Source organism: Echinops telfairi, unplaced genomic scaffold (genome assembly GCF_000313985.2).
Source record: "Echinops telfairi isolate 266 unplaced genomic scaffold, ASM31398v2 ScPeMD7_7467;HRSCAF=8505_1, whole genome shotgun sequence".
Classification (NCBI taxonomy): domain Eukaryota; kingdom Metazoa; phylum Chordata; class Mammalia; order Afrosoricida; family Tenrecidae; genus Echinops; species Echinops telfairi.
In genome coordinates, this window is record NW_022111368.1 from 43,721,293 (window position 1) to 43,747,411 (window position 26,119).

The 26,119-nt window shown below is 41.2% G+C and overlaps 1 protein-coding gene across 1 annotated transcript in view; it reads right to left on the bottom strand.

The window, feature by feature from the left end:
* The window catches only part of EIF2AK3 (eukaryotic translation initiation factor 2 alpha kinase 3), a 96,311-nt gene that overhangs the window by 57,578 nt on the left and 12,614 nt on the right, over positions 1 to 26,119 (bottom strand). The window contains exon 2 of the mRNA XM_004707940.2: positions 23,052 to 23,181. Within this exon, the coding sequence (XP_004707997.1) occupies positions 23,052 to 23,181 (130 nt within the window). The remainder of the gene's footprint in view (positions 1 to 23,051; positions 23,182 to 26,119) is intronic.

The window sequence follows — 26,119 nt, forward strand, 5'->3', positions numbered from 1 at the left end:
TGGAGGCCCAATGTCCATCTGCTGCCTTAATACTAAACCTATAAATATATGCACGTAGATCTGTTTCCCCACACTCTTATATAAATATATTTACATATGTACATTCCAGTATTAAAACCTCTAAACATACCCTTTGTCCCCTAGTTCTTTCCTCTATTTCCCTTTACTTTCTTCTTGTCCCACTATCATGTTCAGCCTTCATTTGGGTTTCAGTGATTTCTCTCGGTTACATTGCCCTTGCTGAATCCCTACCAGGCCTCTCACACCCTCCTTGCCACTGTTTTTGGATCACTGTTGCTCCCCTGTCCCTGGGTTGGTCAGCACCACCTCCTTACCCACGCCTCCCCCTCTCCCATGCGTGTCGCCCCAGAACCGTTGGTCCCATTGTTTTCTCCTCCAGACTATTCATCTAGTCTATCTTATCTAGATAGATCTGTAGAGATAATAATATGCATCAAAAACCAAGCCATAGCAAGATAGGTGATCAGTGAAAACACAGCGATGGCAACAAAAAAGGAAACCACTTACCCAAAGAAGAATAAATTAATTAAAAGAAAAAAATTTTAAGCAGAAAGAAAAACTTGTAAATAGATCAAGGTCTGATTTTTTATCTCTAGGTGTGTCCTTCAGTCAGGACCTATGGGGTGCCATGCTCTGGCCCCTGAGTCTGTCCTTTGCACTCCCTCGGGGGCTCTCTGCTCTGCTCCCACAGTTGCTCTTTTAAAAAGGAATTCAGTATCTACATCTAAGCAAAATCTAAGTGGTATAATGAATATCAGTAGCACATGTTACCAGGGGCTGCTATCTGAAATTAGAAAGTAAAAATAAGAACTCTAACTTTCATGTGGAAAAAAGAATTTCAACTGAGAAAATGAAGTACTAGTATTAAAACAGGAACTATCAGCAATAAAAACAAAAATTCCTCTAATGATATATGTGTGTATATAAATGCATATAAACAAATACATATATAAACATATAATTTTTTCCATTTGATTGTCTATTTTTTCCCACCTAACTACCCTCCACCCCACCCCATCTACACATATACTTTTTGGGGTATATTCTACTTTAACTCTATTATGGGCTACTTCAAACATACAAAACACAGAGTAGTATAGGAAACCCCTCATTCCTATCATCTGATTTCAACAGTCATCAACATCTCCCACTGACTCACTCTGTACTTGTGCACCAGAGTATTTAAAAAGCAAATCCCAGCTGCTGTCACATTTTTCCTATAAAGACTTGAGTATTCAGTCCTGGGAATGTACCTGCCGCACCACTGTTACATCTCATAGAATAAGTCAGAATCCTGACTCTCACCCCCACTGGCATTCAGTGGAAGGAATCTCTACGGAAATCAGCTTAGTTGTCTTAGAGAAAGTCCCACAGTCTGGATTTTGTATGTCCTTTAACTTGTCCCTTTATCTCCTATATTTCCTGAAAAGTGTATTGATCACTTACTACTAACTCTTCCTTTGTTATTTTAGCTTCATAGAGACCTAAGTCCTTAAAATCCTCTTGAATCTACCACTTAACTCACTCCATTTCTGGAGTCACCACTCTAGGTCAAGCCATAAGAGTTCAAATAACTAATGTCACCCAAGCCTGTCCACCACCATGCAGTCTTTTAATGAGCCTCCTCACTCTGTGCCTGTTCCTCTACCAGTCCATTCTTCTCAGTCAAAGCAATCTCTCCTGCTTAAACTCCTTTAGTGGTTTCCCTAGGCTAGGGATACAATTTTAAATGTTTAATATGGCTTACTACATCTGGCCTCACTGTTGCTAGCTGCCACCAATTTGACCCCAACTCATGATGATCCACACACAATGGAATAAAACTCTACACTGATTGATTTGGGGAAATTAATTGCCAAGTCTTTCTTCCTAGTCTGTTTTGACCTGGGAGCTTCACGAACACCTGTGCATATCATAGTAGCAGGCAGCCTCCACGGGCAGATGGGCATGTCATGATGGTGTGTGAGGTGCACTAGTTTCAAGTTTAGTCTCTCTCGTGGAAAACAAGAATGCCACAACTCAGCCACAATGCCTCCTATAGTTTGGCCCTGGGCACTTTCAAACGGCTCATCACTACTGCTCAACTCTAATCCTCATTCTTGTTGCCATCCTGGCCTTTCCATTCCCCGAGCACCCTACCATAACTCCGGCAATGCCCTGCTGCAGGCTATTTCCTCTCCCAGAGCAAAATTTCCCCACTGCCGCTATCTTGTGCCTAGTTAGCTCTTTATCACACAATCCAAGTCACAAACATGCATTCTGATTAGTCTGCTCTAACCCCAGACAAGGTGGGTCAGGTGTCCCTGCTACCATCTCCTTCAGTACTCTGTACTTCCTTGTGGTGGTGACCATACTCAACTACATTATAAACACCATCATAATGATTTCATATCTGCCTCTTTGCTGAAACCACCCACTGCCATGTAAATTCCAAGAGGGTAGGAACTCATCAGTCTGGGGCATTGCTATACCTCAGTGAAAAACCCTGCAGGACTCCCCACTGCCCAATGATGAGCTCTGTTTGGGATGTGTTAGGCTCAGACACCTCTGACTATCCCTTTGGGACAGTTTAAGGAGTGAAGTACTCCCAATGTGTACAGCAGCGTTCTAAGCATGTTATACATACACATATCTCTGGGAAATTATTCTGGGTAAGCACGCTGAAGAGTTCTGATCATATTAGCACTACAACCACAAATAAACAGAGGGTAAGCACTGAGATATTTCAAAAAGCATGGAATACTGCAACAATTACAAGATACATGGCTTGGGGGAGACAGGGGGAGGGGGAAGAGCTGACGCCAAGGGCTCAAGTAGAAAGAAAATGTTTTGAAAATGATGATAGCAAGTTATGTACAAATGTGCCTGACACAATGTATGGATGTATGGATTGTGACAAGAGCTATATGAGTCCCCAATAAAATGATTTTTTTAAAAAGAATATTTCTTTCTCAAGGCTGCTTTGAGGATTAAGTAATAGATTTGCTATCGCTTTGATACTATTAAAGTGCTCGTCACACCACTGTTAGGCAGATGTAATGAGGCAGGGCGGCTTGTGAATCTTCAGTAATCTGGGTCTATGCGCTCGAATGTGTCATGTATGAGTGCAAACGTGTGTTCATATGCGTACTTACCAAAGAGAGTTTAAAATAACTAGAGACACTGAACTCAAAAATATCTGACTACCTGTAATTCCTCATGAGCCTTCTTTTATTCTCTGCAAGAAAACTTCGGAAAAGAACTACAGGGCACCAACACCAAATTCCCAAAATAATTAAAGATTTTAGAATTCAAATAACTACTCCAAAAATAAATTCAAGGAAGAAGTAAGCAGAAAGCTTAATTGTATAACATCAGTTACTTCCCAACCATGCGTTCAAAACACTCATTTAAAAATAAAACTTCCAAACTACACGAGGAGTCAAACAATTTAAGAAATATACCCAAGTATTACCAGGCTCTGATGGATCAGAAATGTCTATCAGCCCTGGCATGCTCCTTTGATTATAACATACAAAGAGCAAAGATTTTTGTTTTAAACTTTTACTGGGGGCTCTTACACCTCTTATCACAATCCATACTTTCATCCAGTGTGTCAAGCACATCTGCACATATGCCACCATCATTTTCAATGCATTCTCTTTCCACTTGAGCCCGATATCAGCTCCGCATTTCTTCCCTCCCTCCCCTGCCCGCCCTCCCTCATGAACGCTTGATAAGTTATAGAGTATTATCTTCCTATCTTACATCGGCCTCTGTTTCCCCTCACCCACTTTTCCACTGTTCATCCCCCTGGGAGGGGGTTATAGATTGATCTTATGGTCGATTCCCCCTATCTCCCCCACCCCCCCCTAATCCTCCTGGTATCTCTACTCTCATTGTTGGCCCTGAGGGGTTTATCTATCCTGGATTCCCTGTTACGGGCTCTGCATCTATAGCAGCATGCATGTTTGGGGGGGGGGGGGGAGGGTGGAAATTAGGAAGCACCAAATAACTAGAAGAGAATTGTGTGTTTCATCAGTGCTATACTGCACCCAAACTGTCTCATCTCTTCCCTGTGACCCCTCTGTGAGGGGGATGTCCAATTGTCTATAGATGGGCATTGGGTCTCCACTCCATGCCCCTCCCCACCACCCCCATTCACATTGGGTATGATTTTGTTCTGGATCTTAGATGCCTGATACCTGATCCAGATGTCTGATACCTGACCCCATTGACACCTCGTGATCACACAGGCTGGTGTGCTTCTTCCATGTGGGCTTTGTTGCTTCTCAGATAGATGGCTGCTTATTTATCTTCAAGCCTTTAAGACCCCAGACACTGCATCTTTTGATAGCCGGGCACCATCAGCTTTCTTCACCACATTTGCATTTGTACCCACTTTGTCTTCAGCAATTGTGTTGGGAAGGTGAGCATCACAGAATGCCAGATTGTTAGAACAAAGTATTTTTGTGTTGAGGGAGTACTTGAGTCGAGGCCCAATGTCCATCTGCAACCTTAATTCTTAACATCTAGATATGAGTACATAGGTTTATCCCCCTTTCATTTTATATATATATGTACACGCCTGTAGTTAGACCTCTATAAATGTCCTTTGCCTCCTGGTTCTTTCCTCTATTTCCTTTTACTTTCCTCTTGTCCCACCATCATGTTCGGCCTTCATTCAGGTTTAGTAATTCCTCGCTGTTACATTGCCCTTGATTAAACCCCACTAGGTATCTACGTCCTTCTCTCCATTGATTTTAGTTCACTTGTTGTTCCTTTGTCCCTGGGTTGGTCCCATACCCCCCCCCAACCATTGGTCCTGTTCTTTTTATATCCGAATTATTTATCGCCTGCTATCTTATCTAGATAGACATGCAGATACATTAATAAGCATAAAAACCAGGCAAAGCCAAATAAAACAACAAAGGAAGTCAAGACCAACAAAACAATAACAACAACAAAAAGAAAGCCAAGGACAAAAATGGAAAAGCCTATAAATAGTTCAAGGTCTGTTTGTTGGCCTTCGCAAATGTTTTCCAATCAAGTCTGATGAACTACCACACCATGTCTCCAAAGTCTATTGGTATTCCCCGGGGATTTCATTACTTTGCTCCCCTTGCTGCTCTGTTGCATGCCCTTACTGTTTCACCCCAGCATGATGGGGTCAGATTGTGCACAATTCCCACACTGTGTCTCCAGGGTTGTCTCCCGCAGTGCTTTGGTTTAGTGAGGAATGTCATGTCTCATGGTGGGGCCAGCCTTATGGTCCTCTCTGCGTTGTCTGCTCGAAGCAGGAATATCGTCCTCAGGGCTTGGTGGGCCAGGATGTCCTTCCCTCCCTGTCTATTCCTTTTCGTCTCTCCCATGTGCTCTAATAAGATACACCCCTCTCCCCAAGCTGTAGCCCCAGTGCTGTCCTATGAAGTGCATTTTTCTGTGTGTGTGTGTGGGCGGGGGGGTGGGGTGTCCACAAAGTTGGGATTGGAGCCGGCCCCGCAAACCTCTCTATTGGCTCCCTGGTACATGCCGGTATGTTGTATTATCTTTACACATCGGGTTGAAGCCTGGTCTCTCTCTCCCTCCCCTGTGGAGATATAAACAATACCCACCTCTTGGGTGGATTAGTGCCCTGCTTTCCTGCTACCCATGACTTTTTTATTTTCTCTTTCTTTCCCCCTCCTATTTAGTTGGCTGCCATATGTATCCCTGGATTGGGTTTGGCCCCTGACATACTTGCTGGACCTCACCTCGAGGATGTATGTATATAGTAGTTTTTCCCATATGCCCCATTTTTTTAAGCTTACCTCAGTGGTCTCGTGTTGTACTTGTCCTTTTGTACTTAGCGTACTTAGCATGATTTCCTACAGTTCTTCCCATGCAGCAATGTGCTTCTTGCGTTCATCGCTGTTTTTTAGGGATGAGTAGTACTCCATTGTGTGTATGTCCACAGTTTTTTATCCATTTGTCTGTGATGGAAATTTGGGTTGTTTCCAACTCCTTGCAATTGTGAACTGTGTCGCGATGAACAATGGAGCACAGATGTCTGGCCATTGTTTGTTTTTTCCTCTTCTGGGTATATGCCCAGTAGGGGTATTGCTGGGTCATATGGTAACTCAATTTCCATCTGTTTTAGTTATCGCCAAATTGATTTCCATAATGGCTGTACATACCTACTGGTCCACCAGGACTGGATGAGAGTTCCTATGTCCCCACAGCCCCTCCAACACTTACTTTCTGATTTTTTGAATTGGGCTATTTTTGAGGGTGTTAGGTGGTATCTCATAGTTGTTTTAATTTGCATCTCTTATGGTTCATGATCGGGAATACTTTCTCATATGTTTATTGGCCATTCAGATTTCTGCCCTTGTGAAACGTATGTTCAGTTCCTTTGCCCACTTCCTTAGTGGGCATTTAATTTTTCTTATTGTAAGCTTGAAAAGTATTATAGATTTTAGTAATAAGGCCTTTGTCTGATGTGTCATTGCTAAAGATGTTTTCCCAGTCTGTGGGCTCTCTTATTACTCTCTTGGTGAATTATTTGGATGTACATAAGTGTTTTATCTTAAGTATATCCCACTTGTCAATTTGTGACTCCTCTGTATTTGTATCCTTCCCTATTTCTGATAGCCTATGTATTCCCTGTGCCAAGCTTCTCAGGTTTGTCCCAATTTCCTCATTAATGGCCCTAATAGTTCAGGGTTTTACCTCAAGGTCTATGATCCACCTTGAGTTTATGCTTATGCATGGAGTGAGGTGTGGGAAACAGAAGGATTTCTCCCAAATTGTCTCCCCCAAATAGATGCCAAACTTAGCTGCTTGCGAATGACTATACACTTGGAGGTCATCAGAAGTAGATCAGGGATTATTCTCCCTAAGAGCTATCAGCCATCTAGACCAAGCAGACACCACTGTTTATCTCACAAGTAGGGCCCGCTCCCTTCTGATAAAGATAGTAGTTGTCTGTTTCCTTGTAGGAGACACCAGAGAGGTCAAACCTGCCCATGGATGACCAAGGTTAGGCTGCCATCATGAATCTAGGGTCCGCCCATCTTGTCACATGTGTACCCCTAGACCTTCCCATTCCTATGGCCACACCCCTAGCTTCCTATTACGCTTATGCCTATCATACAACCCCTTCCTACAATGTGTATGCCTACTGTACTGCCCCTTCCTGTGATGTGTGGTTACCTGTCATGTCTCTCTAATGAGATATAGCCCTTGGTTAGCAATAAAGTTGAAGCTCTCCCCGGTCCTCGCTCCCGGGGGCTCTCCTGCTCTCGCAGGCAGGCTCCCCCCATGAGGACCACCAAGTGGGGCAGAGGTGAGCATGCTACCATGAATTGTATCTGACTCCTTTATTCCAGTCTCTCTTCTACCTCTCATGCTATGACTTTACTATAATCTTTACTTATTATCGCTGTACAATTGCGCCTACTGGACCTGTGATGATTTGTGGGGAACCCTCCGCACCCCACAGTGAGGTAAGGGTCTTGCTTCATTTTTCTGCAGGTAGATATCCATTTTTTCCAGCACCACTTATTGAAGAGGGCATCTGCTTTCCATTTGATAATTTTTGGGCCCTTATCAAAAATCAGTTGTCTATGCCGATGTTTTTATTTCTGGGTTTTCAGCTCTGTTCCATTGGTCTGAATACCTGTCATTATACCAGTACCACACTGTTTTGACCACTGTGGCTATATTATATGTGCTAAACTCAAGTAGAGCAAGCCCTCCCACTTTGTGCTTCTTGAGGAGTTCTCTGCTAATTCGGGGCTTCTTCCCTCTTCATATGAAGTTGGTAATTAGTTTTTCCAATTCTTTGAAGAAGGATGATGGTATTTGTATCAGGATAACATTAAACTTATATAGTGCCTTTAGGCAGAACTGACATCTCTACTATATTGAGTCTTCCAATCCATGAGCATGAGATGTTCTTCCACTTGTTGAGGTCACTCTTGGTTTCTTGTAATAGTGTTCTGTAGTTTTCCTCATACAAATCTTTTGTTTTTAGTCAAGGATATCCCTAGATATTTCTATTTGAGTTTGGCTATTGTATAGGGTACTACCTTTTTAATTGTCTCTTCTGGGATCTTGTCTGATATGTATTGCAGTCCGATAGACTTCTGTTTGTTGATTGTGTATCCTGCCACTCTGCCATGTTCCTCTATTGCTTCCAACACTCCACTTGTGGAATTTGGGGGATTTTTGATATATAAAATCATATTGTCTGCAGATAATGATAGTTTTGCCCCTTCCTTCCCCAGATGAATGCCTTTGATGTCTTTTCTTTGTTTTAAGTTGTTAGCTAGGACATCCAGTACGATGTTAAGTAGGAGTGGGGACAAGGGGCATCTTTGTCTGGTCCTCTTTTTCAGTGGAATAGTTTTGATCTTTTCTCCATTGATTACCACGTTGGCTGTTGGTTTTTCATATACAGCTTGTATAATATTGAGGAATTTTCCTTCCATTCCTATCTTCTTGAGTGTCTTAAACAGGAATAGGTGTTGGATGTTGTCAAATGCTTTTGCCACATCTATCGATATTGGCATGTGGTTCTTACCATTTTTCATATCAATGTGATCAATAATACTAATGGTCTTTCGTATGTTGAACAATCCCTGCATCCCTGGTATGAATCCCACTTGGTCATGGTGAATTGTTTGTTTTACATGCTTTTGTATTCTATTGGCCAGTATTTTGTTAAGGATTTTTGCATCGATGTTCATTAGGGATATTGGTCTGTAGTTCTCGATTCTTGTGGGATCCTTGCCTGGTTTAGGTATCAGTGTTATACTAGCTTCATAGAAAGAGTCTGGAATTTGCTGTCTTTTTCTATGTTCTGGAAGAGTTTGTGTAGGATTGGTGTCAGATCTTCCCCGAATGCTTGGTAGAATTCTCCTGTGAAGCCATCTGGCCGGGGGCATTTTTTTTGTTTGTAATCCATTGTAAGCTTGTCTATTTCCTCTATTGCTATGGGTCTGTGATAGTCTAGGGAGGGATTGTTTTTCCAAGTATTTGTCCATGTCTTCCAAGTTGTTGAATTCGTTAGCGTACAGGCCTTCATAGTACTGTGTAGTTATCCTTTTGGTTTCATTAGGGTCCATTCTAATGTCCCCTGTTTCATCCCTCATCCTTGCTATTGAAATTTGCCCCTTCCTTAGGTTTTCCAGCAGTCTATTAATTCTGTTAATCCTTTCAAAGAACCAACTTGTAGCTGCATTAATTTTTTCCATAGTTTTCTTGTTTTACCTCTCCTGTAGCTCAGCTCTGATTTTCATTTATTTCCTTTTGCTTTTAGTAGGATTGTTCTCTTGACCCTGCTCTAATTGGTGTAAGTTTTGTGCCAGCATATCACCCATAAGTAAGAGCGAAGATTTTAAAGCACTGTACCAATCATTAAAGGTGTGCTGGTGGTGTAGTGGTTATGAGTTGGGCTGCTAACCTCAAGGTCAGCAGTTTGCTCAAAACCACCAGCTCCACGGGAGAAAGATGAGGCTTTCTACTCTCATACAGATTTTCTTTCTTTCCTCTTTTTTTAAAAAATTGTATCTGTAAAACATTTTTTAACTGTTATTCTTTCATATAATTTTATTAGGACCTAATCCAGACATCATACTTTTCCATAGTTCAATCGTATCAAGCAGTGTTGTACAATTGCTCCACAATCAGGTTGAAAACATTATCTTCCTTCTTGTTCTCCTTGATATCAGCTCTCCCTTACCTCCTTGCCTCCCCTCCCAAACAGACTTAAGATTTCAAAAACCCAGAGGCCAATTCTACCCTGTCCTAAGGGTCACTATGAGCTGGAAGCAACTCAATGGCACTGTTGGGTTTGGCTTGGGTATCATAATCAAAGATTCAACACTATTTTAAAATAATAAGTAGATTTTAAGTCTTCAACAAATGGCACACTATGTGTGGAAAGTAAAATGGTAACTCGCCGTTAACCAAAATGAGAAATGAGCTAGAATACTCAATTCCAGAATTCCCTATTTGTGAGTTAGAAAGAAAGATACTCCCACATTGTTGTGAGGAGGAAATACAAGGACTTTATTGCTCATAAAAACAATGGAATGATCCTGACTGGGAGAGTGGATGGGAGATTGTTGCTAACAGTGTCCCTGACAATCACAGACGCAAACCTCAGAGGCAAGGCAGGGCAGAAATGGGGCATCGCAGTTAACAACTGCTTACCAGATCTAACATGAGGGGTTTTGAGATCCATGAGCAGGTTCAGATTCTAGTTGGAGAATACATCCCAAATGACATGAGCACGTGGAAATGATGCATAAGAAAAAGAACCACCCAGTGATTCAGTATTTGTTTTCTTAGTGCTCAAAACAGAGATATCAACTAGATAAATGTTTCACTCTTTCTGCCTTTAAAACACAAGACGAAGTGCAAAGAAAACTACCAAATTCCCCTTTTAAGCATGTTTTTCACATTTGTGATGAAAAGAACATTTGAAAAATGGACCCTGCCTTCACTGGGTGAAGTAAATAATGTGTGCGAGAAATTTATTTCCTAAATGATAGAGCCAAACCGATGACTTCTTTGGCACCTTGCAGGCTGCTAAATTGAGTCAGATCGCAGCACTGCTTTCAGCCATGCTATGGGATTAATAAAGCAAAATGAAACCAAAGCACCGATTCATTTCTATAATTAAAAGAAAAGCAATTAACTCCAGCAATTATTTAAGTGTTGGCTTGCTACGTGATTGACAGTTGTTTTCAAAATAAATCGTTCTCTCAGAGGAAGGTTCCAAATGTGCTAGCTGAAGCATAAAATGAAAAGTGCAAGATGATTCCGGCTAACTTCCAGTATAAACGGAAGAATCTCTAAAAGAGAGTGGCTAAAGCAATCCTCAAAAGACTCTAACAGCAAGCCAGGAGCCATTTAAGTTTGTTCTCTCCAAAGGGGCTGCTCTCCATTGGCATGGCCTCAGTGACAGCAGTCGGCTTGGTTTGGTTTGCATGCTCTTGGTGGTGTGAACAGTGTCCACTAGAATACTAACTACCCTACGGATGGGTGGCCTGAATATACACACAGTATTGCTTCCTTTCAGATTACAGACACAGAACCTTATGGAGCAGTTCTCCTTTAATGCACAGGTCGCCACGAGTAGGAATCAACTCGACACCAGTGGGATTTTGGTCGCAGTCTGGCTGAATGTGGTCTAACACGAGGTGGGGGAGGAGGCTCAAGAGCCCTCACACTATTGCTGTCTGTTTCTGCACCTGTCTGAAACAGAAAGGCACTGTCCCGTGGGGAGAAGCATGCCTAAAATAAAACAAAACCCCAAACTCTAACTATAGACTTATAATAGAATTGTTTGTTCCTTTTGAGGGAGAGAGTAGAGAGAACATACCAGCATGCGAACAGCAATAAACATGGTATCACTAGTTACATATTTATAATTACAATATACATTCTAAATTAAATTAAGAAAGGTCATTGTATTTATGAGTAGATTCCAAGACATGGAGAAGCAAATAGTTATGGGAAGATTATCTCCTTAGACTTGGAATTCATGTTATCTAAACGTCACCCAGAGACCCCAAAGACGCAGTTCTGTTAAGGCAACCCCAGACAAAATCTAAAACAGTCTGTGAGGAACTGCAGGCAAATCTCCTTTGTGTTTTTTCAAGGTTGAGTCTGTATCTAAATTACCTGAAGGAAACGTCAGATTTTCCCTCAGGCTGTCATTCTGAAAAATTAAAAACAAATTCTTAACTACTATTAACTGTCAGAATTGTTAGCCTTAAGCCTAGGACACATTTCTTACAGCTAACAGAGTGACTTAGGTTCGCTTCTTAACACACACACACACACACACACACACACACACACACACAGATTTGGCTTGATTTTATAGCAATGATCTCTTGAGGAAGTTGACAAATACTAGTCACCAGAAACCTAGATCTGTATCCCAAGGCACCTCAACTCCAATTTGTTTGAAGTATCATGTAAAACCCTCATTTTTAATTCAACTGCGTCTTCCTTATCCTCCAAGAAGTTACTCTCTATTAACATAATCGAAACATAATCGAAACATCATTTAAGGGAACATAATAATGTACTATTTTATGTGCCTTCTGGTCCAGAAAAGATTAGGATAACTTCAGAGCACGCCAGAGGCAAAATGTTAAGCACCTAAAGGTAATTTCTCATGATGATGGCTGTGCTTTACTTTAACTTAGTATTTTATTTTAAGTGAAAATTTTCAACCAGTCTTATACAGATGATTCCGTAACACTGATTACAATTGGTGCTCCATTTTTAAAAGAACCTTTAAAGGCTGTAAGAGGGGAAATTCAGAAATTCCTCTAGATAACTGAGTGCTTTATGCATTCGATTGCACCTGATTCTTAAAGACAGTGAAATCTTTAGGGAGTCAGTCCAATCTCATAATCTCACAGAGAAGGAAATTATTAAAGCTCAACTAGATTAAATACTTTGATCAAGGTCACACAGCAAGTAAATGGAAGAACTTACATTTACTAGAACCGAAGCTCCTAGATCCTAGGTCCCTCTCCCTAACACCACACGGCTTTATAGTCCCTGTCCTGGTTCTGCTTGATGGAACTGTAGCTAATTCCTCTATCTAGTATCTTAAGTCTCTGCACACTCTTTTATCTTCAGCTTCTCATTAGACCAATAAATAACAGTAGCCACCATTATCTGGGTAGAGGTATTCTCCATGTCTTCTAGGCAGTCTGCTATCCTGGGTTGATTCTTCTTCATAGCACTCTTGCTGAACCTTGAAGAAATTGTTCTGATACCAAACAAATAAGCACACAAACAAACTCCCTGCCATCGAGTCAATCCAAACTCACAGCAACTCTAAAAGGCGGGGGTGGGGGGTAAAACTTCTCCTGTGGATTTCCAAGGCTGTACCTGCAAAGGAGTGGCGAAAGGTTTTGAAATTCGGACCTTGTAGTTAGCAGCCAAATGCATACCTACTACACCTTCAGGAATCCTTTATTCTGATACAGGAGTCCCCAAATGGAGTCAGGGATCCATTTATTGTCACCCCAAGTGATACCTGCTATTGTTTACATCTGTTCCTTCTGCCTGCTGTATCCAACGTCTTCCCTACACAACCCTTTTCTACCAAATTCTGAATTTGAGGACAAGACAATTAGCGATTTCTCACAGTGAGGGGCCTTTGTAAAATATTGAACCAGATGCATTCAGAAAAGTTATTATTACATTATGCATCCAATTTAGAGCATTCCAAATGGAAGTTTTTAATCTTTTGTGATATTTTGTCACACTTCTGAACATAGCTTCTGTGTTCAAGGCACACCTGGCTCCAGAACAAATGATTCAAGCTCACAATAATTCCTTCTCCTTGTTAATACATGTACAGTCTTAACAAATCCTTGTCTTTGTAAGATTTCCATTAGATATCAGGTCCATTCTACCGGTGAGTGAACCTCCGCAGTGGGGCGATGGAAGCTTCTGGAGAGCCACAATGTCAAAATGGTTTTCATAAAGAGGTGTCACACGCCTTTTCACTGTGCTGACATCTGCACTGGTGGCGTCAATGCAACACCACAGGAGAAAACTGCTGTTGCCTGTGCCAAACTGCACTAATAATTGTACTCTTCCCTGTCACACGCAAAGCAAAAGCAGAACAAAAAAGCACTTTAGTCAAACTTAATTCTAGAGTACATATTCTTTTCCTCTGCAGCTGTCTGTAGGAAGTCTGTATGGAGCCTGTCGGCCACAGACTGAAGTACGTCTTCAGGGAAAGCTCAAGTGTGACTGAGTGGTGAGCTCAAAGCAGCTGCTTGGTTCACAGAGCTCCACTGTGCCTGCAAAAACACCGACAAAGGCACAAGCTCTGGTTATGAGACTTGGTCATCTGGCTGGCAAGGTCTCGAAACTAAACAAAGTGAACTTACTTCAAGGAAAACAAAGGATAGGATTTTCAGCACAATTCAGAATTTTGGAAAGCTTGCACCTACCAATGTGAACCATCTTGACCATCAATATTTAAAGACTTCTCTAAGACCAGTGGTGATAGTAACACATTTGAATTTTTTAAAAAATTCTCCATAAGAAAATACATCAATATTTGGAAGAGCTGAACATAGTGAATCATTTTCTGTTACAAAATCATAGGTGGGTAAAAGATCCATTCCAAGCCAAGACAGGCTGAGAAATGCCCATTCTGGAGCGCAGCTCCCCTTCAGAAGCTCTGGCTTGTTTGCATGTAGGAGCAAACGTTTTGTTTTCACTGTAACCCTTGGTGTATGTTCGTATCTCTTGGCTGTACTATAAGGAGTCCATGAAATTTAGTGGAAACACTCTAGTAATATTTTATAGTTATAAATTTAATATCTCTCTCAAAAACATTATACTTAGTATACTCTAGCTTTATGTTTCATTTTACTTATTGTTTTTAGATCAGTGGTTCTCTACCTTCCTAATGCCACAATCCTTTTAACACAGTTCCTCATGTGTGGTGACCCCCCCCAACCATAAAATTATTTTTGTTGCTACTTCATAACAGTATTTTTGCAACTGTTATGAATCGGGCGACCCCTGTGAATTGGGCGACCAAAAGGGGTTGTGACCCACAGGCTGAGATCCGCTGTTTCAGATGAACTGTTTGTCACTAAAGATTCCAAGTCCATTTCAATTTTACTTTTTTTTAAAACCACTCAGACCACAATGTAGGTTTGAGAAATAAGGAATCTGGACAGGTTTTTTGTTTTGTTTTGAAAGAAACTATGATACATATTTACACAGCCCATCTCAAGAAAGAAATCAACAATAATATCCTGTTAGACTCTCCAGATGTGTCTTTTTTTCACAGTAAATTGAGCATTAAGGGAATGCGGTATTTTATTTTTTTATTTGTATTCATTTATTGTTCATCCAATTTACATTTTTAAAAAGGTGATGTCAAGACAAATGAAGCAGTAGCGCAGAAGAAAGATATAAATTTGGGCAATAAATTACAGAATATGTGAGTAGAGGTGAAGGAGCTCACTTTACTTGCAGAATTCACAAAGACGATTGTTGAAAAGAGACTTAACCCTTTTTCTGCCTGTGGAACATATGAATATAACTCCCACCCATATTTTCAGCCTCTCAATTTTCTTGTAAAGCAACTATCCCAGTTGTATTATGTGCTGCACCTGTAAAATTACGTGAATATGAAAAATCAGGCCTCCCCTATCATTCCTACCACTAGAGTCCACTTGCGATATGTGTCTCACATAATTATACCAAAATCCATATTAACATAACATTTTACCGCCTTGAATTCACCATCTCTTCAATGATAGGTTTTGGGTCAACTTGGCTGGGCCAGGATACTCCCATGATTTGATCTAACACAATGCAATCAACTCCACGATGAGATCGTCTGTGAGTTGTGAGAAAATTTGAATGGAGTTCTATTCCCACAATTAGGTTACAGCCTTTATACATAGAAAGGAAGTTTCATTTGCGGTGTAGCCTGGTCCTATTGAACTAGACTCTCTGAGAAGACCTCTTATCTTCTTGCTTGTGTGGATCCTGTATCTGTCTTTTCTACCTCCCACCCATTGTTCCTTGGCTTGAGCCAGTGGCCTACCATCTTGCCCGCTGACCCTGGGAGTTATAAGTGGCCTATCATCTTGCCCGCTGACCCTGGGAGCTATAAGTGGCCTACCATCTTGCCTGCTGACCCTGGGAGCTATAAGTGACCTGCCATATTGACTGCTGACCTTGGATTCAAGCACCTTTACTCTATCGGTCTGTTGTCTTCCTGTTTCATCTTCCTGCTTCTTGGCTAGGCAGTCTTGCCAGAACATCTGACCTACAGACTTGAACTAGTCTGGACTTAACCATTTTTACTATGTGTTAGCTACTTTTTTCTTCGCAGTGTTTTCATTGTAACTCTTTCAATATCCTTATCTAGGGAACTGTTGCCATTTTTGTCTTTTATGATTTTTTTCTCCTTCCCCAAAAGGATATTTTTGTTTCTTTTCCTGATTGGCTCAGCATATTGTATTCTTGTTTGTCAAAATATTCATGGCTCAGGGACTTTGAATTGGTAAATATTCATGATGTATGAAAATGAAAGCATGAATCCATCATGTGGTGACCTCATCGCTTACAATCGTATGCTCAGTCCTTTATATACAGATACAGGATATAGAAAGACATGTCAAACTGTAACTATCAAATCATCAAAATGATTTTGGATAGAATAAATAAATTACCACAGTTTCTAGAGATATATGTGCGTGGCTGAATTTTCTTCCTTATGTAATTCAACCACTATTACAATGCAACTGACTGCATACAGAAGCAATAGGAGAGTCAGTTGTCTTCTATTAAGCCAGCAACAGGTATTCGCCAAAATGCGGAGCAATGCCACTTTTTGCATTAATTTCTTTTTTACATTATAGAAGCATAGTTATTTTTCACTAAGATATGTTGTGTGTGTGGCCATGCATTACATTTAATAGTTATTTTTCATGAGCTAATAAATGAATCTGTTAATATTTTGTTTTAATTTTTAACATGGTGGATACTAGTTGATCTTTTCTATGGAAACAAAAGGTTTGTTTCTTTAAAAAAAACCCTAATACTTTAAAAAAAATCATTTTATTGGGGGCTCATACAACTTTTATCACAATCCATACATACATCAATTGTATAAAGCACATTTGTACATTCGTTATCCTCATCATTCTCAAAACATTTGCTCTCCACTTAAGCCCCTGGCATCAGCTCCTCATTTCCCCCTCCCTCCCTGTTCCCCACTCCCTCATGAACCCTTGATAATTTATAAATTATTATTTTGTCATATCCTACACTGTCCTATATCTCCCTTCACTCACTTTTCTGTTTTCCATCCCCCAGGGAGGAGGTTATATGTAGATCCTTATAATCGGTTCTCTCTCTCTAACCCACCCTCCCTCCACCCTCCCAGTATCGCCATTCTCACCACTGGTCCTGAAGGGATCATCCATCCCGGATTCCCTGTATTTCCAGTTCCTATCTGTACCAGTGTACATCCTCTGGTATAGCTGGATTTGTAAGGTAGAATTGGGATCATGATAGTGGTGGGGAGGAAGCATTAGAGAAATAGAGGAAAGTTGTATGTTTCATCATTGCTACACTGCACCTTGACTGTCTCGTCTCCTCCCCGCAACCTTCAGTAAGGGTATGTCCAGTTGCCTACAGATGGGCTTTGAGTCCCTACCCTGCACTCCCCCTCATTCACAATGATATGATTTTTTTGTTCTTTGATGTCTGATACCTGATCCCTTCGACACCTCGTGATCACACAGGCTGGTGTGCTTCTTCCATGTGGGCTTTGTTGCTTCTGAGCTAGATGGCCACTTGTTTACCTCCAAGCCTTTAAGACCCCAGATGCTATATCTTTTGATAGCCGGGCACCATCAGCTTTCTTTGCCACATTTGCTTATGCACCCATTTGTCTTCAGCAATCATAGCAGGGAGGTGAGCACACAATGATATGATTTTTTGTTATTTGATGCCTGATAACTGATCCCTTCAGCACCCCTAATACTTTTGAAGAATGTAGTCATCTTCGATGAACAGTCTGGGGCTGTAACGGGGAAATATTGGTAATAAAGCCTGGGGAGAAGGCTCCTGAACAGGCAGGCAAATCTGGGTTCTAGCCCAGCTTTACCATACAAGTATTTGGTCTGGGACTTCAAGGTAATCGTTCTCTGAGCTTCAGCTTCCTCTTCCCCCTAGTGGGACCAACTCCACAGCCTGAGAAAGATCACTGGGAGTAGCCAAAACAACACAACAGTTGCTGTAGAGTCAGTTCCAATTCATGGCGACTCCGTATGTGTGAGCGGAGCACCGTGCTCCCTAGTGTATTCAATGACTGATTTGGGGCAAGCATAACTGAAGACTTGTCTTCTGAGGTGCCTTTAAGGGGACTCAATCCTCCAGCCTTTAGGTTAGCAAAACCAGAACTAAATCAAACTCGTGCCATCAGGTTGATTCCGACTCATAGCGACCCTGTAGGACAGGGTAGACTTGCCCCTGTGAGTTTCAAAGACTTTAACTCTTTATGGAAGTAGAAAGTCATGTCTTCCTCTATCAGAGCGGCTGCTGGTTTCCAAAATGTGTGAAACCACTACACAGCTGGGTACATTAACCTTTTGCAATCCAGTCCCACAAAAGGGACCCAAGAGCTTCAGGCAGCAGCAGAAGCTAGCAAATTTATAGTGTTATCATAGATAGTCTAATGAAACTTTAGAATTTCTTCCATAAAGTGGAAAATTTACGTCTAGATAATGCAAAGAAGTCTCGGGATTTTTCTCCCGCATATGCTGTGAAAGGTGACATAGCACCATGTTTTTAACATGTTTGAAATTTAACATTTCAAACAGTGCATCCCCAAGATGACCTGAAGCGGACGGTGGAAGGAGAGGTGGGCACTTTTGCAGGGGCAGTGAATTATTTAATGTGACTCTTCCAGCCAGTCTCTAACTCCCTTTCTCTAAACAACCGTTTTCTGGGTCTGGTAAGAAAGTGGGATGAGATACTGTTAGGATTCACCTGTGAGTAATTGCAAACAGAATTCCCTGGAGTGCCATCCTGCTGTGTATAAAATGAACCCTCTGAGAAGTAGCAGGCGGGATCTCACTACCTGCAAGAGCCAGGAGAGGTGGGCAGCCTCTGGACTGAGATCCCGACTCAGTGAAACTCCTGGATCCAGATGACAACTATACCATCTTGTCGCAGCAGACTCAGGAGCCAGAACATGGAACAGAATGATGGATTTCCAACCCACAGATCATGTAAAGCTGAACGCTTCTATGCAAAGGCCACCTTGTGGAGTGGGGTGCCTCTGGGCACTTAATTGGGGAAGTAGACTTGCTGCCCCACAGAAGTGGTGCTGGGTGCCTCTGGGCAGAGAAGGTGTCTCTGGGACTTAATTCGGGGACCTGAGTTTACTAGTCCAGGGAGCTTAAATTGAATGCCCACAGGTTGAGGCTTATAGAAAAAGGGTATGTATGCCCTTTGGGCATTTATATCAGACTTGGCTGAACTTTGTAACATGTCCTGATAAACAACTCAACCCTGAGCATTTCTCACTGGCATTATAATGTGTTAACTTCCTTAGTAAACCCTTTAATCTTAAATCTTATCTGTGAATTATGTGTAGCCACTGCAATGGATATCAGAACCCAGAAAGGTAAAACAGAGAACATTAATTAAAACAACACATTTTTAAATGAGAGCCCTAATAACAGCTCCCCGCCCCCCCCCCAAACAGTACAGACTAAGAATGATGAAGTTCAACTGTAGTTTTTAAAATAGTTAATTACTAAGCAGAAAATTTCAAAAGGCAGCTTAAGAAGACAAAGTCAAATATGACAATGAAATGTGCGAAAACCTAGAATTAGAAAAACAAAAAGGGAGAACATCTTAGCAGATTTTAAACTGAAAGAACTCAAGAAAAAATTTAAGCATTGAATGGCAATATTGAAAGATTCTATGGGCAAAATATTGAATGATGCAGGAAGTATCAAAAAAGATGGCAAGAATAAACAAAATCACCGTACCAAAAAGAACTGGTAATATTTTTCCATTTCAGGGGGTAGTACATGAGCAAGAACTAATGGTACTGAAGGAAGAAGTTCAAGCTGTACTGAAAGCATTATCCAAAAGCAAGACTTCTGGAATTGATAAAATATCAATTAAAATGTTTCAACAAGCTGATGAACCTCTGGAAGCACTTACTTATCTATGGCAGGAAATCTGGAAGACAGCTAATTGGCCAACTGACTAGAAGAGATCCATATTTGTACACATTCCAAAGAGAGCTGGCCCAACAGAATGCTCAAACTATAGAACAATAACACTGAAATCACATGCAAGTAAAATTTTGCTAGAGACCATCTAACAAGGGTTGCAGCAATACATTGACATGGAGCTGCCGGAGATTCAGGCTAGATGTCAAAGAGGATGTGTTGCCAGTGATATCATTGCTGATGTCAGATGGATCTTGGCTCAAAGCAGAGACTACCAGGAAGATGTTTACTTGCACTTATTGGCTATGTCGAGGCATTCGACTGTGCGGACCATAACACTATAAATAACCTCCAGAAAGGGAATTCCAGAACATTTCATTGTGCTCATGCATAACTTGTACATGTATCAAGAGGCAATTATGCAAACGAAACAAAGGAATACTACATGGTTCAAAATCAGGAAAGGTGTGCATCAAGATTGTATTCTCTCACCATATTTATTCAATTTTTACATTGACCAAATCATCAGAGAAACTATATGATAAGAAGAAGAATGTGGCATCAGAATGGGAGGAAGGCTTATTAACCTGGGATATGCAGATGGCACAACCTTTCTTGCTGAAAGTAAGGAGGACTTGAAGCACTTGCTGATGAAGATCAAGGATTGCAGTCTTCAGTATGGATTGTGACTCAGTGTAAAGAAGGCCAAACTCCTCACACCTGGACCAACAGGTAACATCATGATCAATGGAGAAAAGGATGAAGTTGTCAAGGATTTGTCTTCCTTGGATCCACAGTCAATGCTCATGGAAGCAACAGTCACGAGATCCAAAGATGGGTTACACTAGGTAAATCTACTGCACAAAACCTCTTTAAGTATTGAAGAACAAGGATGTTACTTTGAGGACTAAGGTGTGCCTGACCCAAGCCATGATATTTTTGATTGCCTCATATGCATATGAAATTGGACACTGCATAAGGAAAACTGAAGAAAAATCAATGAATTTGAATTATGGTGCTGGCGAAGGATATTGAAAATACCATGGACTGCTAAAAGGATGAACGGAACTGTCTTGGAAAACGCAGGCCAGAGTGCTCCTGAGAGGCAAGGATGGTAAAGCTTTGCCTTATATACTTTGGACATATTGTCAGGAGAGACCAGTCCCCAGAGAAGAACACGAAGGTAGACAGGCAGCAAAAGAGAGGATGGCCCTCAACAGGATGGATTGGCACTAGGGCTGTAATAATGGGCTCAGTCGTGGAAAGTGCCAGGATGGCACAGGACTGGGCGGTGTTTCATAGGGTCAGAACTGACTCCGTGGCACCTAAAACAATACCAATAAATGCTACTTATGAGAAAACCTTCCCATACAACAAGGTGGTTATAACTTAAACACATACAGTGGCACTCGGGTTATTACAAATATGTGCATTCAGCTTTTCCATATCATGCAATTTTTCTTTTTGTACACGTGTATATTTTATACATATGCACATGCTTTTCATCACTACAACACACTGTACTATTACCTCAGATATAAGCAGCTTACAATCTTCTGATTTTGCTGATCATCTTTCTATATCTAGTTTAAAAATAAAGCAAAATGTGCATATCCAAATATAATCCTAGTAGAACACAAATAAATAAGTTTAGCTTGGGTAATAACTCATTTGAATACCTTATCTTATTGGGAAAAGCTTAATGTCATTTTCATCAAAATTGCTGCTTGTATAATAATTGTATTAATAATTCATAATATAACAAGAAGTCTACTGTTTCCAGAAGATATTTTCAGTGTGCTGTTAGTTGTTGTTGAGTCTGAGTCATGGCGACCTTGATTATTTTGTTCATTAACAGTATATATCTGGAAGCATATTGAGTTATGAGGTAGGAGTAAAGAGTAACTCTGGCTGTGATAGGGTTACAGGTTAATTTGGGACCTATGCAATGATGTAGTTATCTTTCATTTTGTAATTTGATATGGTCATCCTCCATTTTCCCATAATGTCCATTTTCATATAATGACTGGTCTTGGGAAACTAGCCACGTCGCTGAGGGAGGAATAGGTGTATTTGAAATGATTTAAACAATAGGGTAAGGCTCCAGAAAAGAAGACAAAGGTAACTGATCAGAGTTAGCCTAATGGTAAGGAAAATAAACTGAACCAAAAGTAATAAAATAATTTTTTTAAAACCTGAATCATATTTAATCCTCCCAACAATTCATTAAGGCAAATGAAGGCACTAAAGGCCTAAGCCACGTGACCAAGTCTTGGAGTCATGGGCCAGAGTGTTTGGGAAGCAAGGTCTCTATGAATCTATGCTCACTCCTATCACTCTCAAAAAAAACAAAATATCAAACTCACTGCCATCCAGTCGATGCTGACTCACAGTGACCCTATAGGGCACACTAGAACTGCCCTGAGTTTCTGAGACTAATGCTTTACAAGAGAAGTCCTATCTTTCCCCATGTGGCAGCTGGTGAGTTCAAACTGCTAAACTTGTGGATCGCAGCCCAATGTGTAACCACTATGCCATCAGGGTTTCTATCACCCTAGAGCTTAGAAATTATTAAGCACAGATTTTCTGAAAATAATCAAAAATTGGCCTAAAACCACATTCCAAACAAACATCAGATGAACTATGCTTATAGCTAGGATTTACAGTTGAGGGAAAACATATAAGGAATAATTGATGGCGTCTTACAGGGAAGATTTCTAACTAGCAAAATTCAGTTATTTATACTGTCTTATTATTCCTAGGAACGTTATGATGTTGATACTACTATTACCAAGATATTATAATAATGTCACAATTAATGAGTTATAGATTCCGGTGGTGTGGTGATTATGAGTTGGGCTGCTAACCTCGAGATCAGCAGTTTGAAACCACCAGCTGCTCCATGGGAGAAAGATGAGGCTTTCTAATTCCTCAGAAACCCACAGGAGCAGTTCTGCCCTGTCTTATGGAGGGTCTTTGTGAGTTAGCATTGACTCGATGACAGTTTTCAGTAATGAGTTATAGACTGATATAGCAGTATACAACTTACTCATTTAATACATAAAACAACACTACAAAACAGGGGCTATAATTGAACACACTTTACAGGGAAACTGAGGAACAGAACAGTTAAAGAATTACCCCAAGAGACATTGCTAGTAAGACGCATATAGGTCTCTAACTTAGGCAACTGGACTCTGAATGCTAGCACTAGAATCAAATGCACATTATTAATATATGCAATTGCTCATTTTAACTCAGTTTCCCAATTAGCACTTAATAGAAAACTCTTACCTCTGGTTTGCTAAGGCTGGATGAAACCAAGGAGCCAGATCCGACGTCCAAATCCCACTGCTTTTTACCATCGTTTTCAGGGTCCAGTGCAGCAATCCGCCCATCTAAAGTGCTGATAATTACTAAGGATCTGTAAAATTAAAAATAGAACAAAATTTAAAAGCTATACTCACTCTTGAAAAAATACCTGCCCCGTCTGTCTTGATATAGGAGAGGAGAGAGATCCCACCTTCCTCCCCACACTTACTACAGTTTTGACCCCACTAGCTTTACCTTTAGATGACTAAGACAGTTCAACATGTCCTCCATCTATTCATGTATTGTACAAAGAGCCGCAGGCTCTTCCCTGGGTCACCCCTCAATTCTGCCTTCTAGAACTCATTATCTCCTGTCCTCCTCTCTACTTTGCCCCAATGTTAAAAACTTCCCTGAAATACAGTCTTCTTGTTCTAACCGAAACCTTACTCTCCCTCCAAAGACAGTTTTCTTATAGACACTCAAAGAACTTTTCTCCTACAGCCCTTGACCAATGAACCTAGTGATGGCCTGGCTGGGCCCTTTGCTCCTCCTCCTTGTAACTTCCAGACCACTTCTCACCTCTAGGAAAAGCTGTGTAACCAGACCCAGAAATCATATCAGACTCAAAGCCCATCTGTCGGTCACGGGACACCCCTCACAGAGGGTCACAAAGAAGAGACAAGCCAGCCAGGGTGCAGTGTAGCACTGATGAAACACACAACTTTCCTCTAGTTCTTTAATGCTTCCTCCCCCTACCACCACTATCATAACCCCAATTCTACTTTATAAATCCGGCTAGACCAGAGCATGTACATGGGTACAGATAAGAGCTGGAAACACAGGGAACCCAGGACAGATAAACCCCTCAGGACCAATATTGAGAGTAGCCATGCCAGGAGGGTAAGAGGAAGGTGGGGGAGAAAGGAGGAACCAATCACAATGATCTACATATAACCCCCTCCCAGGGGGCTGGACAACAGAAAAGTGGGTGAAGTGAGACATCGTCGATCAGTGTAAGACATGAAAAAATAATAATAATTTATAAATTATCAAGGGTCCAGGAGGGAGAAAGGAGTGGGAGGGGGAATGAGCTGCTGATACAAAGGACTCAAGTAGAAAGAAAATGTTTTGAAAATGATGATGGAAAGAAATGTACAAATGTGCTTGACACAATGGATGAACGTCTGGATTGTGACAAGAGTTGTACGAGGCCCCAATAAAATGATTTTTTTTAAAAAGAAAAGCTGCATATGATTTGCCTTGGAAAATCTTGTTCCAAACAACTAAGTACATAACTCCACTCGAGGGGAATGACTAACAGAAAGGCAGATGAATGGATACATTGGATGATGTAAGATACGGGAGATGCGGGGTGGGGTCAGGGGAGGAAAAAATAATAATATTTAATATAATAACAGTGGTTCCCAAGGTGTAGGGCCGGGGAGGGCAGAAATAAAGGAGAGCTGATATCAAAGAATGCAAGAAGAAAATGTTTTGAAAACAATGGTGCCAGCAATTGTACAATCATGCTTGATCTAATTGAACTATGGATTATTATAATATCTGTAAGACCTCCCAATAAAATGGAAAAAAATAAAATGATATAAAAAAATCTTGTTCCACACACTGCATCTGTGAACCCAGGGGATACTAGACCCCATTTCTTAAGGATTTTAGCGCGTGATTTACTGTCACTATGTAACATATGTATATACTCGTATATAAGCCGAGTTTTTCAGCACATTTTTAATGCAGCTTTTGTGGTAAAATTAGGTGCCTCGGCTGATATTCGGGTCGGCTTATACTCGAGTATATACGGTACTTCTATCTCAATTATGTGTGCTTTCATCATCTGTCTCCGGTGCCTCAACCACTCCTAGTGGCAGACCCTACCTACTGTCACTACCAACAGTCAGCACTCTTCCCTCTGCTCCCCACTACCCCACCTTTCTAGGGAACTTTTACTTCTCTCACCAACCCACCTGCCCATGAATAATCCAATCATCCTACCCCCAGTCACCACGACCCTTCTTCTTCCACTCTGCTGACTGCAATTAACCTCTGACCCCACCAGAATATACAAGCCACTGACACTATTATATTTATTATGGTCTTCATCACCATCATGCCCTCATTTCTTCCATATCTGGTTTCAATCCCACAGTCCTTCATGACAAGCACTTCTTGCACACACACACACACTTCCTATTCCATCTCTTGAACTGTCACACTTGACTTGCCTGGTGGAATAACTTTGGCTGAATTTCTGCCTTTCCCATCCCTGTACCCATGCACTTGAAAGTGGCTGAAGAACAACATATCCGTGTTGACTGGTCCCACTTTAAATTCTTGACCAGTGACTTCAAAACAAAGAGCCCTGGTAGCGTGGTGGTTACGCAGTGGACTGCTAATCGCAGTTCCAAAGAGGAGGCTTTTTACTCCTTTAAAGAGTCAGTCTTGGAAACCCACCATGGTAGTTCTATCCTGCCTTGTTTGGTCATTACAACTCGGAAGCAACTCAGTGCTGGTGAGTTTGGGTTTTTTAGGTAACTTCAAAATGGCTTTTCATGATGCTTAACAGTCAGCGCACTTCCCTCTGCTCCCCACTACCCCACCTTTCTAGGGAACTTTTACTTCTCCTCCTCAAGTTTCTAATACACCTCTTCCAATGCATGCATCAGTAATGCTGTGGCCTACTTAACCGAGAAAACAAATAATCAAAAGAATTTGCTTTCTACCATGCATTTTACTTTCCCTCCTATTACTGCAGGGGATGTTCCAAGCTCCCCAGCACAACCAACACCTCCTCTTAGGCAACAGTGCTCTTCCACCTCCGCACCCAAGGACACGCACGCTCCAAGTAAAACTCTTGTCTTGTTCCTGCAGCATTCATTAGTCCCTCTCTTCTGGTGCTTTCCGAATCGGCAGTCAAACTTGCCAGAATTCTTCCTCCTCAAAATAATGAAGACCTTCTTAAAGGCTTGAAGGTAATCAAGCGGCCATCAAGCTCAGAAGCAACAAAGCCCACATGGAAGAAGCACACCAGCCTA